The following is a 13,795-nucleotide window of genomic DNA, read 5'->3' on the forward strand; positions in this document are numbered from 1 at the left end:
ATATATATATATATATATATATATTCAGAAAGAGTAATTGGATGTGCAATAAACTATATACAGTATCTATCTATATATATCTGCAATACAATCCTGATGAATTTGGTTAAAATCAGTGCAGTTTTTAAAGGTTCAGTCATTGATACAAAATGGCATCCAATTGTATCCAAACAGACAAAAACCTGCTCTTTGATATCAGGAACCATCCTGCAAAATTAAGTTGCAATAGCTTAAGAGGTATCCAAATGCATAGCAAACAGACAAACAACTTTCCAGAATATATAGTAAATGGAGCCTTCAAAAGTAAGGTATGATTTGCAGTCTTCTTTTATCCATTAAAAAACTATCCAGATTTTTTTTCAAACTACAAACAAATGGAACAGGACAAGGGAGAGAACACCAAGATTAGGTATATAAATCCTATTCCAAATTTCAAGTTACACAAGACTTACAAATCATACCAGGAAAATGTAAACCCTAATTTTAAAATACTTTTTACTATTATCCAAGTAGTCAAACAAAATTACAAAGTTCAATGCAATTTTTTTTTTGTAGTTGTAAAAACAAAAACATTTATATATTGTGGAACATTATTCTTATCCAGATAAAGAAACTAGTAATCCCACGAGATGCAGGTGAGATTTCTTACTTAACTGTAATACTTTAATTATGCGGAGACATTAGAAAGGTAACTTTCTATATGTATTTTATTTTGTAAAAGGTGCCATCTCGCCTAGGTTCAAAATGAATTGAAGGTTAAGAACATATTTATTGATGTCTTTTATACATATCTTTAGATATCTGCCTCCCTCTTTAACAATTCTCTGTGGCCTCTATTCAGCATGCAGTGCAGCTGTCTTTCTCATGCTTGAGAAGATTATGTAGAACTTCTGCAGAACAGAAAGCGTGTGATTGTATATATGTAACCCCTCCACTTTTAGCCCCCAGACGTATAGCTGTTGCTGAGGGCCTGAGTCCCTAATGATACTTAAGGTGCCACACTTGGTGGGAACTAAGGACAGTGTATGAGTGGTACAACGGCTTTATGTACACTCTGGGTCAGCCTCAATACCCGGTGATTCTCATCAGAGGACCCTTACACATAACATGCCGTCATAAAACATACGTTCAACAGTGACGCTTTGCTGGTGTGAATAAGTGTTAGTAGTGAATGAGCCACCCAATCCTGGGTATGTTGGCTTTGTGATGGTGCTGGCACACCATAGGAACTCGTTGTGTACCGTGTTGCAGGCCTGTACTTCGTAAAGGGTGCTTCGGTACCTCTGTACTTTTTAGCCGTTGAGGGTCCCCTCCGAGGGCGCTCGAATTACGGTCACGTCCTGACTTGGATCCGCTGATCCTCTCATAACGTGCACTCATGATCTCTCGGCCGCCCTCTCTTTAAAAGCTCTTTTCCCTCTTAGTTCCACCTCTTCCACTGCCTTTTTCATTGGCTGTTATCATGCCCATTAACATTCACATGCCAAAGCACATTGGAGGGGATCCTGCCAAGGGGCAGTGCGTGTGCGTTGATTGCATCACACAGGGAGTTACACACAGACACTTTTTTTTAATAGACTGAACAGAGAAAAAGAAATCCCAGTTGTGGACACTCGAACCTAATGTAATGTAAAAAATGTAGGAGACTTAGAACTTAACGTTTAATAAATAAATGTTGATGATCACAAATAACGACGCTAAGTAAAAGAACACACAAAAATAGTAAAACAGTGATCATTGTACTAAGAAAGGCCTTCACCTATAGAGTGAAGTCTAGTGCAGTGAGAAACACTGGTGATAAAATGATCACACAGCTCCTCTGTTACAGAGAGGGTAAATTACTCCCTTGTCAGAGTGGAATAGCTAGCGAGGAGTGAAGCAACAACAGAAGGGGCTAAATAAATCCTCCTCTAGAATCTGTTGCACTATCTGTATCTATATTCCCCACCCTACACTGCCTTTATTATTAATCTTGGTTTGTTTTTAACCCACTGAATGATCTGTAATCCCCCTGTTTTAAAAGAAATACACCATCCTGCCTTTATTATTGATCTTGGTATGTTTGAATATCAAATGCTTTTTTTTCTTTTAACCTAGTGCTGCTAATTGTCCAACTTGTAACAGGCAGATTTATTGGGGGGGGGAGGGGGAGGGTCATGTGACTGCTTAGATGTATAAAAGTAACACCACCCCCTGAATTGGCAGGGTTTGCATTGGCATTTTAGAGTGATGCATCTTAAGTGATAATTTTTAAAAGAGAATATATAGTTAGACTACAGTTTGACTATAGGCTGACTGGGGACTGGATCTTCTGCAAACTCTTGCTACACAAGACAACAAATGGTGAGCTACTCTGACCACATTACGATCCCATGCTTGTTAGCCGGCACAATTAACCCCCCCCCCTTTAAACCTTATTTTATGCAGCCTCTCCTAACATTGACTGCACACAACTGACCTCCCTCCCCCACCCCCACCCCCCATCACCCCATTCAAACCTCTATAAACCCTGAATAAGCCCTAGCATTGCAATGTAGCAAAACATTTTGACAAGGAATAGGCACACCTTTGCTGTTTAGTCTGAACACACTCACTTGGCTCACAACAGCTTCATGCAACATTACCTATCTCTGTGATAATGAACCTGGTATGTACCTCAACTTTGTTCATTCTTGTGGCCTCATGGAAATGTTACTTTCTCTATCCACATGAAACTCCTCCCTCCTGGCCTACACCCACACCCACTATCACCATACACCCTGGATTACTCAAAAGCCTTGCACTATCTACTGAATGTTGGTGGAGAACTCTGAAAACCAGCACACCAACCACCGCTCACTCTAATGGCAAACATCATAAATTTACAACTTGCAAACAACTACTCACATTTCTATTCATACTATTACTCTCTTTAACAGGTGATGTTGTAATTAACCCAGGCCCTCCCTTTACAACTCTGTCCCTTACCCCTGAGAATACCCCCTTCAAATTCCAAAAAGGTCTGTCGCCCATATAAACATCCGGAGCCTGCTGACCAAATGGATGAACTAAGAGCATGGTGCCTTATGCATAAACCCAAAGCCATCGTTCTCACAGACTGCAACTCCAGATGCAAATATTGCCATTCAGGGATACTCCATTTCTAGGAAAGTCCTCAAAGAGAGGAGGAGGGGTGTTATTTTATATTGCAGACACCTTACAATTTACACTGTTAATTTTCCCCCCAAGCCCACCCTCATTTGAAATCCTAGTTGGCAAAATCTGCCTCCCCTGTTCTAAGCCCATCTTGGTTGCTGGCATCTACCGCCCCCCTAAAGCCCCTCTACAGTCCCTGACTGATATCACCCAGTTTCTTGGCTCCATTTCCTCTCTGAATGAGAAGAGTGAGTTGCTAGTTCTTGGGGATTTCAACTTCAATTGGCTTGACCCTAAAAACCACAAAATCCAGATACAAATCAAATCGCTTAACCTATCGCAACTCATTTCCCAACCCACACGGACAAACCTGAAATATCACAACCATTCCTTGCTAGACTGGATTCTCTCCTCAAATCCCAGCAGAATCCAATCCTCTGGCATCCTTCCGGACATTTTCAGTGACCATTCAATAGTGTACTGTGTAAGGAAAATTAAACCACCCCAATCAAGCCCTAAAGTTCTCCTCACTAAAACATTTAGAAACTTTAACCCACAACAGTTTCTGGCTGACCTTACCAACTGCCCTTGGTACAGAATCGACTTAATTCCCGGCCCTGATTCTGCGCTTGACTATTTCCAATCTGAGTTCTTAAAACTCTGTGATACTCATGCTCCACTACGCAGAATAAGAGTAAGGGGGCCCACCTTCCATGGGTTACAATTGACCTTATAGCACTCTACCAGTTCAGGGATGCCTTGTGGAAAAGCTACAAAGTAACTGGCACTACCAAGGATCTCAATCACTACAGATGCCTGCGAAACATGTGCCCAAGGCAAAAAAGACATGAAAAAGCACAATATTACTCTGACAATCTTCTCCAGAATACATCAAACCCAGCTAACTTCTGGAAGGTTATCAACAATATATTCCAGCCTTCTAACCATCAACAACCAAGTAATATCACTAAGGAGGATATTACTCTGACAAACCCCACTGACATTGCAAATGCATTCAATAAATTACTTTATGGGGGTGTGCTACTAACTTATTAGCGAAACGCAACCCAAACCACAAACATGAATCTCATTCTACGAGTACCCCTATAGCCCCACCCTCTCCCAACACTGCCCACAATTTTCAATTTGTCCCAGTATCCGAAGAGATTACACAAGCGCTCCTCAAATTAAAACTAAGCAGCCAATGTGGACCTGAGTTATTGCAATCTAAATTCCTAAGACTCTGTGCCCCAGCCATTGCCAAACCAATTGTTTCCATAGTGAACTCTAATCTGTCTGCAGGTCATATCCCTAAAACCTGGTAAACTGCCAGAGTTGTCCCAATCTTCAAAAGTGGGGAAAAAAACACTGTCTCAAACTACAGGCCAATCTCTCTTCTCCCAATACTATCCAAAGTCATGGGAAAATGTGTTCATTCCCAATTAAGCGATTACTATACAAAGACAAACTTCCCCAGACAATTCCAATCTGGCTTTCGCCCCAAACACTCCCCCGTAACTACCCTGCTAAAAGTTTGCAATGAAATCCAGTGTGGAATGGAACGGGGACAACTCACTGGTGCTATAGTCCTAGATTTTGCAAAGGCCTTTGATACTGTTGATCATGTTATCTTACTTAAACTCTAGTACTCTGGAATAGGGAAGCATGCTTTAAACTGGTTTCATTCCTACCTGTCAGGTAGATCCCAACATGTGTCCATGTCAGGCTTTAACTATAACCCCTTTGATATCACCTGTGGTGTCCCGCAAGGCTCTGTTCTGGGGCCCCTACTCTTCTCAGTGTTCATCAATGATCTTCTTACAGCTTGTAAGGGTGCTTCAATACACATGTATGCAGATGACACAATCTTATATGCACAAAGCCATAGTCTCTCCGACCTTGAACACATACTTCAATCTGACTTATTAAGACTTGAAAATTGGATTTCCCAAAACAAACTGTTTCCAAACCCTGACAAGACTGTAACAATGGTATTTGGGACCAAGGCTAAATTTTTAAAGCTTCCAATGACTGAGCACCAGATCAGAACCAACGCTAACACCACACTAACTCCTGTTACTAGTTTTAAATACTTGTTAAATGGGAGTCAAACCATATGCCCATTCAGGATGCATATTAATACCCTGACATCCAAAACCTATGCCAAACTAGGTGTACTTTACAGGAACAAATCCTCCCTAAGTCTGCTGGTCAGAAAGCGGATCGCACAGCAGATGCTAATGCCAATTATCGACTATGTGGACATAGTATATGGCTTGGCACCCCAAACACACCTTAGCAAACTTGACACCCTCTACAATTCAATATGCCATTTTGTTCTCCAATGCGACTACAACACAAATCACTGTGAAATGCTCAAAGAACTAGATTGGTCATCACTTGAGTCTAGGCGCAAAGTTCATCTTTCCTGTCTTGCCTTCAAATACTTCCTGGGCAAGCTACCCATCTATCTGAACAAGCTCCTCACCCCTACCACATGCAGCACTTATAATCTGAGATCTGACTCCAAAAGACTGTTCATGATCCCAAGGTTCAGCAAAGTATCCGGCCGCTCCTCTTTCTCTTACCGTGCACCCAAAACTGGAACAATCTACCGGAGACTCTCACAGCTACCATCAGTCTAAATTCTTTCAAAACTAAAGCTGTCTCACATTTTAATCTGGTCTGCAACTGTTACATACGCCTATAATATGTATTCTCTAACTGTGCATGCTATGTCTTGTATATAATGTATACCCTGTTCACCTATGTAACTATTTGTAACCATGTATTATTTGTCTTAACTCTATGCCCAGGACATACTTGAAAACGAGAGGTAACTCTCAATGTACAGTACAGGCAGTCCTCGTTTTACAACGCTTCGTTTTACAATGAATGGCTTATCCAACACTATGCCATGCATACCTATGTTCATTTTCCCAACGCCAAAACGGCTTATCCAACGCTCTTACGACGCTTTGCAAAGTTGTTTATGTGTATATAATATATATTATAATATATTTTTATATTATATATTAAATTATCTATATAATACAGTATATGCACTATATAATTTATGTGTGTGCTGCATATCTTATTGTCTGCGTAAAATATTTTGTGTATTTTAGCATTAAAAATGCCTTAAGGAACGGAACCTTTCATTTAAACAGTGTTCCTATGGGAAAACGTTTTTCGCTTTACAACGTTTCGCTATCCAACGCCATTTTGAGCAACGCATTGTGTCGGATAACCGAGGACTGCCTGTATTACTTCCTGGTAAAACATTTTATAAATAAAATAAATATTCAATTCCAGACAAAAACATCAAATGGGTACCGTGACAGCAGGGGTAAATATGGCTGCTGTTAATAAAGGTTAAGCATGCCATTACCCCTACCTGTCAATAATACAGCGTGTTATGTGTGTGGTGTGTGGTGTGTGGTGTGTGGTGTGTGGTGTGTGGTGTGTGGGTGTGTGTGTGTGTGTTGTAAGCCTGGTTCCGGCAGTTCAGGGACCAGGTGTTAATGTGTTTGCAGGAGAAATGTTGAAAAAGTGTCTGTGACCTTTCCCTTTAGCATTTTGTATGTTTCTCTTTTTAATGTTGCGCTTCTATCCACCAATCAGGGCCTGGGCACATAGTCAACACCTGGTCCTGACTGTTTATAAGTTATGTTTTAAGTGTATAAAAAGGTGGGGAGGGAGACCCCGAGCAGTTGAGAGCTGCAGATCAGATCAGAACTTCAGATCAGATGAGACTCAGGTCACAGCCTCAAGCCAGTAACTTTTGGCTGAAAGGATTTCAGTGCTGGTACCAGGCTTGCAGTCCAGAAGATATCCTGTGTGGAAGATCAGGGGAAATCTGCCTAGCGAGGTCCCTGTACCTAGGACTGTAGGATATCCCTCAGTTTACCCTGGTTAAGTATGTGTTGTCTGGTTATTTGTATGGTTGTGGATATGTTTTTTCCAATAAATACATTTTATAAACTCTTGTGTTTCTGTCTGGCGAGTTGATCCCTGGTATTAGTCCTGGTATCCCGTGACAGGTACAAATAATTATGTTATTAACATTTAAAGGGTCCTCATACAGTATATCTCCTGCATTGATTCTGGATAGTTACTTATTCTTGAAAGTTTAAATCAGTTTAGGTATATGCGTATCTGTAACCCTATCTCTGGGTATATTGGAGGTAAACCAAGGAGTGTTCTCCAAGGAGTAGACTTATACCAACATATAATGTATGTGATAGGTATAATAGTAAAGGGTTAACCATGTTACGGTAGATTAATATAAATTGCTAGCAGTGAGCTGACAGCTGCAGCCTCCTAGGATGAGACTCCAGCTACTAATATCACAGTAATCCCAAGAATAGCTTCTCAAGTAACACAAATTGAGAACCTGTAGTCTGTCAAACTATGAGGTTTATTAGATAGTCGCACAGGTTCTCAATTTCAGTGCTCAAGACCCCTCCACCCCCAACTGGTCAGGTTTTTAGGATATCCCTGCTTCAGCACAGGTGGCTCAGTCCCAGCTTCAGCACAGGTGGCTCAATCAGTCCCAGCTTCAGCACAGGTGGCTCAATCTTTGACCGAGCCTCTGATTAAGCCACCTGTGCTGAAGCTGGGATATATCCTTTAAAACCTGACCTGTTGGGGGGGCTTGAGGACTGGAGTTGAGCACCACAGATGCATAAAGGAGAAAAAGAGTACATCAATATAGGTTGAGTCCTGTCTATGCCAGTGACCAGTGATACAGAGTACTTAAAAATCCTCAGCACTTGGTAAAAGTAATAGCTACAACCAACATAAAACGGATGGTGCATGTATATAAGGAACGGCAAATGGTATTGAATTGCAGTTTCCTACCCGTCTCTGCTGGTGGCTAGCTTTAGGAGAGGTAAGTATGTTACAATCAATTACGCTAAGTCTATCATTAGTCTCTTAGCATTAACCGTGGAGCGGGTGATGCAGGTATGGGTGGGAAATGGAGATAGAGAACAATATAATTTGCCCAATCCTCGTCTAAAGATGAGGTTCCCTTTCTATGCACTGAGTGATTACCTCTTAGTGTGCAGTATCTCCCAATCGCTGGTACAGAAGCGCCCCTATTACCACAACTCACCAAGGTAGGAGGACTCCTATAAATTAAATGAATAGTTTCCAAGTATCATTTAAGACAGGGGTCTCAAACTCAGTCCGCAAGGGCCACATACAGGCCAAAGACTGAGTCACTGATTGAGCTGAAGCAGGGATATCCTTACAACTTGGTCTGTTGGTGGTCTTTGAGGACTGAGTTTGAGACCCTGATGCTCAAGGGAGTTTTTTTTTTTACACAAGTATTTTAAAGCTGCAGTTCAGTCTTTTTTTAAATTTATTTTTTTACTTCAATAGTTTTATGTGTGCAATCTCTAATTACCTAAAGAACTGTATTGCTGTCAGTCAATTCGTTCTCCATGTATTGATAGGTCGAAATTTGGTGACATAATTAGTGAAGGGATCTGTTTATATTCTGCTTGCCTGTCAGTGGAAGCTCATGAATATTCATGAGCAATTCTGCACTGACATGTGCTAGAGGGAGGGCAGGGCTGACAAAGGGGTGTGCCAGGGCTTGTGACAGGACATGAAGGGGCAGTGCCTTAGCAAATGGCTGTTAAAATAGACTACAAGAAAATTGGTCTTTCAAAGTTGCTCTTTTAAAAACAGAAAATGCTAAAAGTATTTTTTCTTACTACAGAACTGATTTATTAAAAAAAACACACATGCAGGATATTGACTGAACTTCAGCTTTAAGCATGATCTCTTGGAGGAATTGTATGATCTGTAATCAGTTTTTGCTTGTAAAAATCTATTTTTACTATGGAAAAGTGTTATTCCTCCATGAAGAGTACAGTACCACATTTATTTAACTCTGTATATGTAATATTGTTATTTTACTAAAAACACATGGACTCCTTCACAAAACGATCCATTCAAATATTTTACATAAGCAACAAAACAATGAATGCAATAAAGATAATCCTTAATAATTTTCTGAAATAATAAAAAAAAAAAAATGCGCTGTTACTGCTACTTTGTCAAGAAATGTTTACGCACTGTACACTGTTTCTCTGCCATGTTAGAGAACTTCAGATACTGGTATATCTGCTTGGAATTTAGGAAGATAGAAAATATTGGTTTTGCTTTGATGCATAAACATGAGTTTTAATTTCCATTTCTATCATCTACCTTTTTTTCGAGAAATTACACCCTTACAAGATTTTGACATTGGGAAAATAAAGTGATAAGCCTCTAAAACATGATGTGCACCTTTTTTTGTTTATTAAATTGCTTTGCTACATTTTGTTTGCGCCCTGAATACCGACAATACAATTTAATGTGTGCAGCATCCTTTGGAATATGTAACAAATACAGGGGGTAGACAGCACACAGATGGAACAATGGGAGACTACACGGTGCACCAGGGAACAGGGAGGAACCCCATTTCCTCCACACACATTGTATTGTATCCTTTGGAATATGTTTGGCCTATTGCTGTTTATACTGTAGTACAATGTGACAACAGTGACTATGTGAGCATTGTAATATTGTGTGTGTACAAGGCAGTCTAATGTAGCAGGTTACAAAAATATGTATTAAACAGCGTATCGCTGTAACTGGCTTTTATAGAAAGATTCAAAGAACTGGTTTACGTATTTGTATCATGTGAAAAAAGTTTTGCATTTCTCTGTGATAGTTGCCTTCAAGAATATCAGCTACAATGCTTATGTTCATCTGTTTGACTAATGACGGTTTCATAATTGCTTGACAAGCAAGGGATTTACTAAATTCAAAAAGGGGTGTCGATGTTACCTGCCATTGATTTTATAGGATTAAGCTCCAACACCCCATATTGGAGTTTAGGGAATCTCCCCCATCTAAAATAGCTTGGAGGACTGGCAAATAGTCTTATCACCAAGAGACATTAAAGCTGCAGTGCAAGCTGTTGTTTAAAAAAAATTAAATATGTGCATCAATACAATCACGCACTGACAAGTGATTAGCTAAGTTGCCGATAGACCGCGAAGATCTCGGCTCGGGGTTCACTAAATGCATCTTGGGTAATGTTCTGCTGCACTGACAGCCAAAGTTCTGTGGGGAAGATCATGTGACCAGGCAGGCACTAGATTCAATTGGTTCACTGCTAGAGAGGGCAGGGCTCAAAAAGGTGATGTTGTTTTAGAAGGGGAAGTGACTTTGTAAATGGTTGCTATAGGAACAAAAATGCTTGTTACATTAAAAATGTCTTTACAATAGTTTTTTTTTTAAATGCTACAAGTATTTTCTCATAGTACAGAACTGATTTCTTAAAAAAAAAAAATTTAAAAACACACATGCAGGATATTGCTTGAACTGCAGCTTTAAGATACATATTTTAAAAACCTCAACTGTCCAAAGCATTGGTTAATCATGGAACTGTTACAATTATAAAAAAAAAAAAAAAACATTAAGGACTCATTTAACCTACGGTAAATAATATGACCCTGGCTTTAGTTCACTTTGGGACTAGGCAGGGCTGTCTGTTTAAACTACATATTGTTGATTTTTAAAAAGGATATCCCAATCTACTGTATTTGGAGTGTATGTGACCCGTGTAAACCCCAGCTTTGTAATAAAACATTTCTGTATATAAGCAGCTTTAAAATAAAATAACAAAACATTTTTTAAAGTATTTTGTTTTTTTTTAAAGTTTAGCGTGACCTACCCTTAGTAACATTTCCAATTTGGTACATTTTTGTGCAGGTCTTGTATGAAACACAGAATCAGAGAGTGCTAATCAAAAGCCAAGTTCGCTCAGAGCTTTTCACACCACTTCAAATTAGTTTTCTGATGTTACAGAAAATTCTATTAGCATAATTTAGTATACTGTAAATACAACACTCAAATCGCATTATCCCGGAGATGCAGAGAAACTATTCTAGGTGAATAACAATAATGTTATGTTATATGCCAATGCTCTTCAACTAATTTCCCAAAGGGCAGAATTAGAAAAAAATAATACAATTAGTAGAAGGACCAGAAGTGTACTATATATAAATATATGGTCATGTATAAATATACATACATATACATACATATACACACACACACACACACACACACACACACCATAATTCAACATGTAAGCATTTAGAACATCTGTACCATATATTTCTGCAACCATAGCTTTATAGTGCCTTTCAGTGTGAAAAATGCACCAAGCTGCCCGAGCAATGGCAATAAAGATGAGATCGTCCAAGGGCCACTATAAGTTCCTTCAAGAGCTGGATCCGACCCACGGCAGAATGAAGAGCCCTGTTATATTCAGATACAGCTAATACTATGTAACCAATTGATATGTTTCTGGTGTAGCACAGATAACATTGAAAACATTCAAACTCACCAGAGTGCTGCAGCTATGAAGGTAGTAATTGTGATGGGTACTAATGCTGGATACTTTGTATCGTAATCACAAACCCCACAGTGCCACTCGAGATAAATTATGCAATATAATGCCACAGATAAACTCACAGCCAACAAAAAAATACCACTGAGCAACCACCAACTGTAAACAGAAGAAAAGAATATTAGTGAAAAATATACATGTACCGCACGCCGATTGGCGCCATCAGTTTACTAAATCAGGGGTGCTCAACTCCAGTCCCCAACAGGTCAGCGTTTCAGGATATCCCTGCTTCAGCACAGGTGACGCAATCAGTGGCTCAGTTGAACACAGAGGCTCTGATTGAGCCACCTCTGCTGAAGCAGGGATATCCTTAAAACCTGACCTGTTGTGGAGTCTTGAGGACTGGAGTTGAGCACCACTGTACTAAATAATCCCCAATGTATCAAACAATGTAACTATCTTAAAGTTGCAATCTCACACAACTGTACTACAAGTAAAGATGTGTCAGCTTACATTTTAGGGGAAATCAATCACTAGTTGCATTTCTTGGGAAGCCTTGAATGTGGAAGTGTTTGTGAATAAAGGGTTTTCTTTGCCATTAGCCATTACTGTACAAGCTCTTGCTGAGCACAGAGACATCAGCCACAAGGGAATAGCCAGCGGAAATCAAACCCCTCCTCAGTCTCAACTCGCCAACTAAAAATGTATTTAAAATACTTACATGTGTCAGATTTCATGGTAAAAAAGGCCTCAATCAATCTAATGCAACCCTTCAAATATGTCACTGGCATTAGCTCTCTTAAGGCCTAGGATTAATTGCTCCTATAAGGTCTAATTTTATTGCCAACCATACATTTTTTCTCTCCTATGGACTGAATATTTCTAGTAATAATAAAAATGATCGGTGTACGTATACATTTAATTATTTGCGTACCAGCCTTCTTGTAGGTTTTCTTTGACAATTTGAAAAAAGTCTGCATAATATGTCACAGAAATAGCGGTCAGTATCCAGAACACAGAATGAATGTTGACTCGAGGAAGTGGCTTTTCCTTTTTCTTTTCTTCCCCATGGATATCTGGGAACAGAATGCACGAAGAAAGTGACTCCACTCTTCAAATAAATAATAGTGAGTTTCCCCCACGTCACAGAAAAACAAAACCGGTTGGGCTTCCTTCTCATGGAAATAGCAAAACCACTATCTGCATTTTAGCTGAACAAACACAAAGAACAATGAAACCATCCAGAGTTAAAGTGCTGAAGAACTAATAATAATATCCTTCACTCTATGACAAATATGAACTGACTGACACAAAAGCCTCATTACCAGGATGTCACACTCAGAAGGGTCTTCTATTTAACATGATTCTTCCTTGTAAATCCCCCTTTTCTTAACCAAAATGTTTGGAATTAACTTAACAATAACTTCTGAACGATCGTGAACATCCTCCAAACACACGGTTTACACATTTCAAAGTACTATGTTTGCAAATTACCTTTGCAAAATTATTAGTAGATTTACAAACTCAATTTAACAATATATTTTAAAATACTTAGTTGTACGATTTTGTTTTTTATTTTTAAAGCCAATCCTGTAGGTTTAACTACTTAACTACGTGACTGTCATTGGCTCATTTGGGTCCTAGGAGAGACTACACCCGTATAGTAAGTCACTGTATTGTGACTAATACAAATAAGTTGTATAACCCTCCATTGATAGAATCAGACAATGGGAGACGGCGATCAGGATCAATTGTAATGATCATTTATTTATAAAGCCCCAACATATTTTGTAGCATGGTACAGAGAGGGAACAGTAGTAATGTTACGTAGAATGACATACAAATAAGAACAAACAGACCAAAAAGGTACTGAACCATACGTGTCTCTGTGTCTGCGTCTCCATTTTCTCTCTATCCCCTCTTCCCTCCTGTCCCCCCCCCCCCCCCCCCACTAAATTCCATGTTGTGTTTGCTTTGAAAGTGACAGCACATTAAAACACACCCTCTCTTCCCATTGGTCAGAGAAGGGTCATGTGACCCTGCTCTGCACTCAGAACTCAAACAGAGCTGTCTCCCCAAGCAGCAAGCTTGGGAGAGCATACGCGCGCACGCTCCACGTGAGCAGGGACTTAAAAATATAAATAGCCAGTAGCAACCTCTTCAAGCACAGCGCGCTCAGCAGCACAAGGGACTCAGCCTAAGGCTGAGTCATCGCTGGCGCTGAGCGCTCTCATGCTTTGA

At 39.7% G+C, this 13,795-nt stretch overlaps 1 protein-coding gene across 1 annotated transcript in view; it reads right to left on the reverse strand.

Annotated features, from left to right (window-relative positions):
* Positions 1-13,795, reverse strand: part of TMEM128 (transmembrane protein 128) — a 28,585-nt gene that overhangs the window by 13,154 nt on the left and 1,636 nt on the right. The window contains exons 2-3 of the mRNA XM_075569403.1: positions 12,489-12,630; positions 11,552-11,713 (exon numbers count right to left, since the gene is read on the reverse strand). Coding sequence (XP_075425518.1) covers positions 11,552-11,713; positions 12,489-12,630 — 304 coding nt within the window. The remainder of the gene's footprint in view (positions 1-11,551; positions 11,714-12,488; positions 12,631-13,795) is intronic.

This window comes from Ascaphus truei, chromosome 1 (genome assembly GCF_040206685.1).
Source record: "Ascaphus truei isolate aAscTru1 chromosome 1, aAscTru1.hap1, whole genome shotgun sequence".
In the NCBI taxonomy this organism is placed as follows: Eukaryota; Metazoa; Chordata; class Amphibia; order Anura; family Ascaphidae; genus Ascaphus; species Ascaphus truei.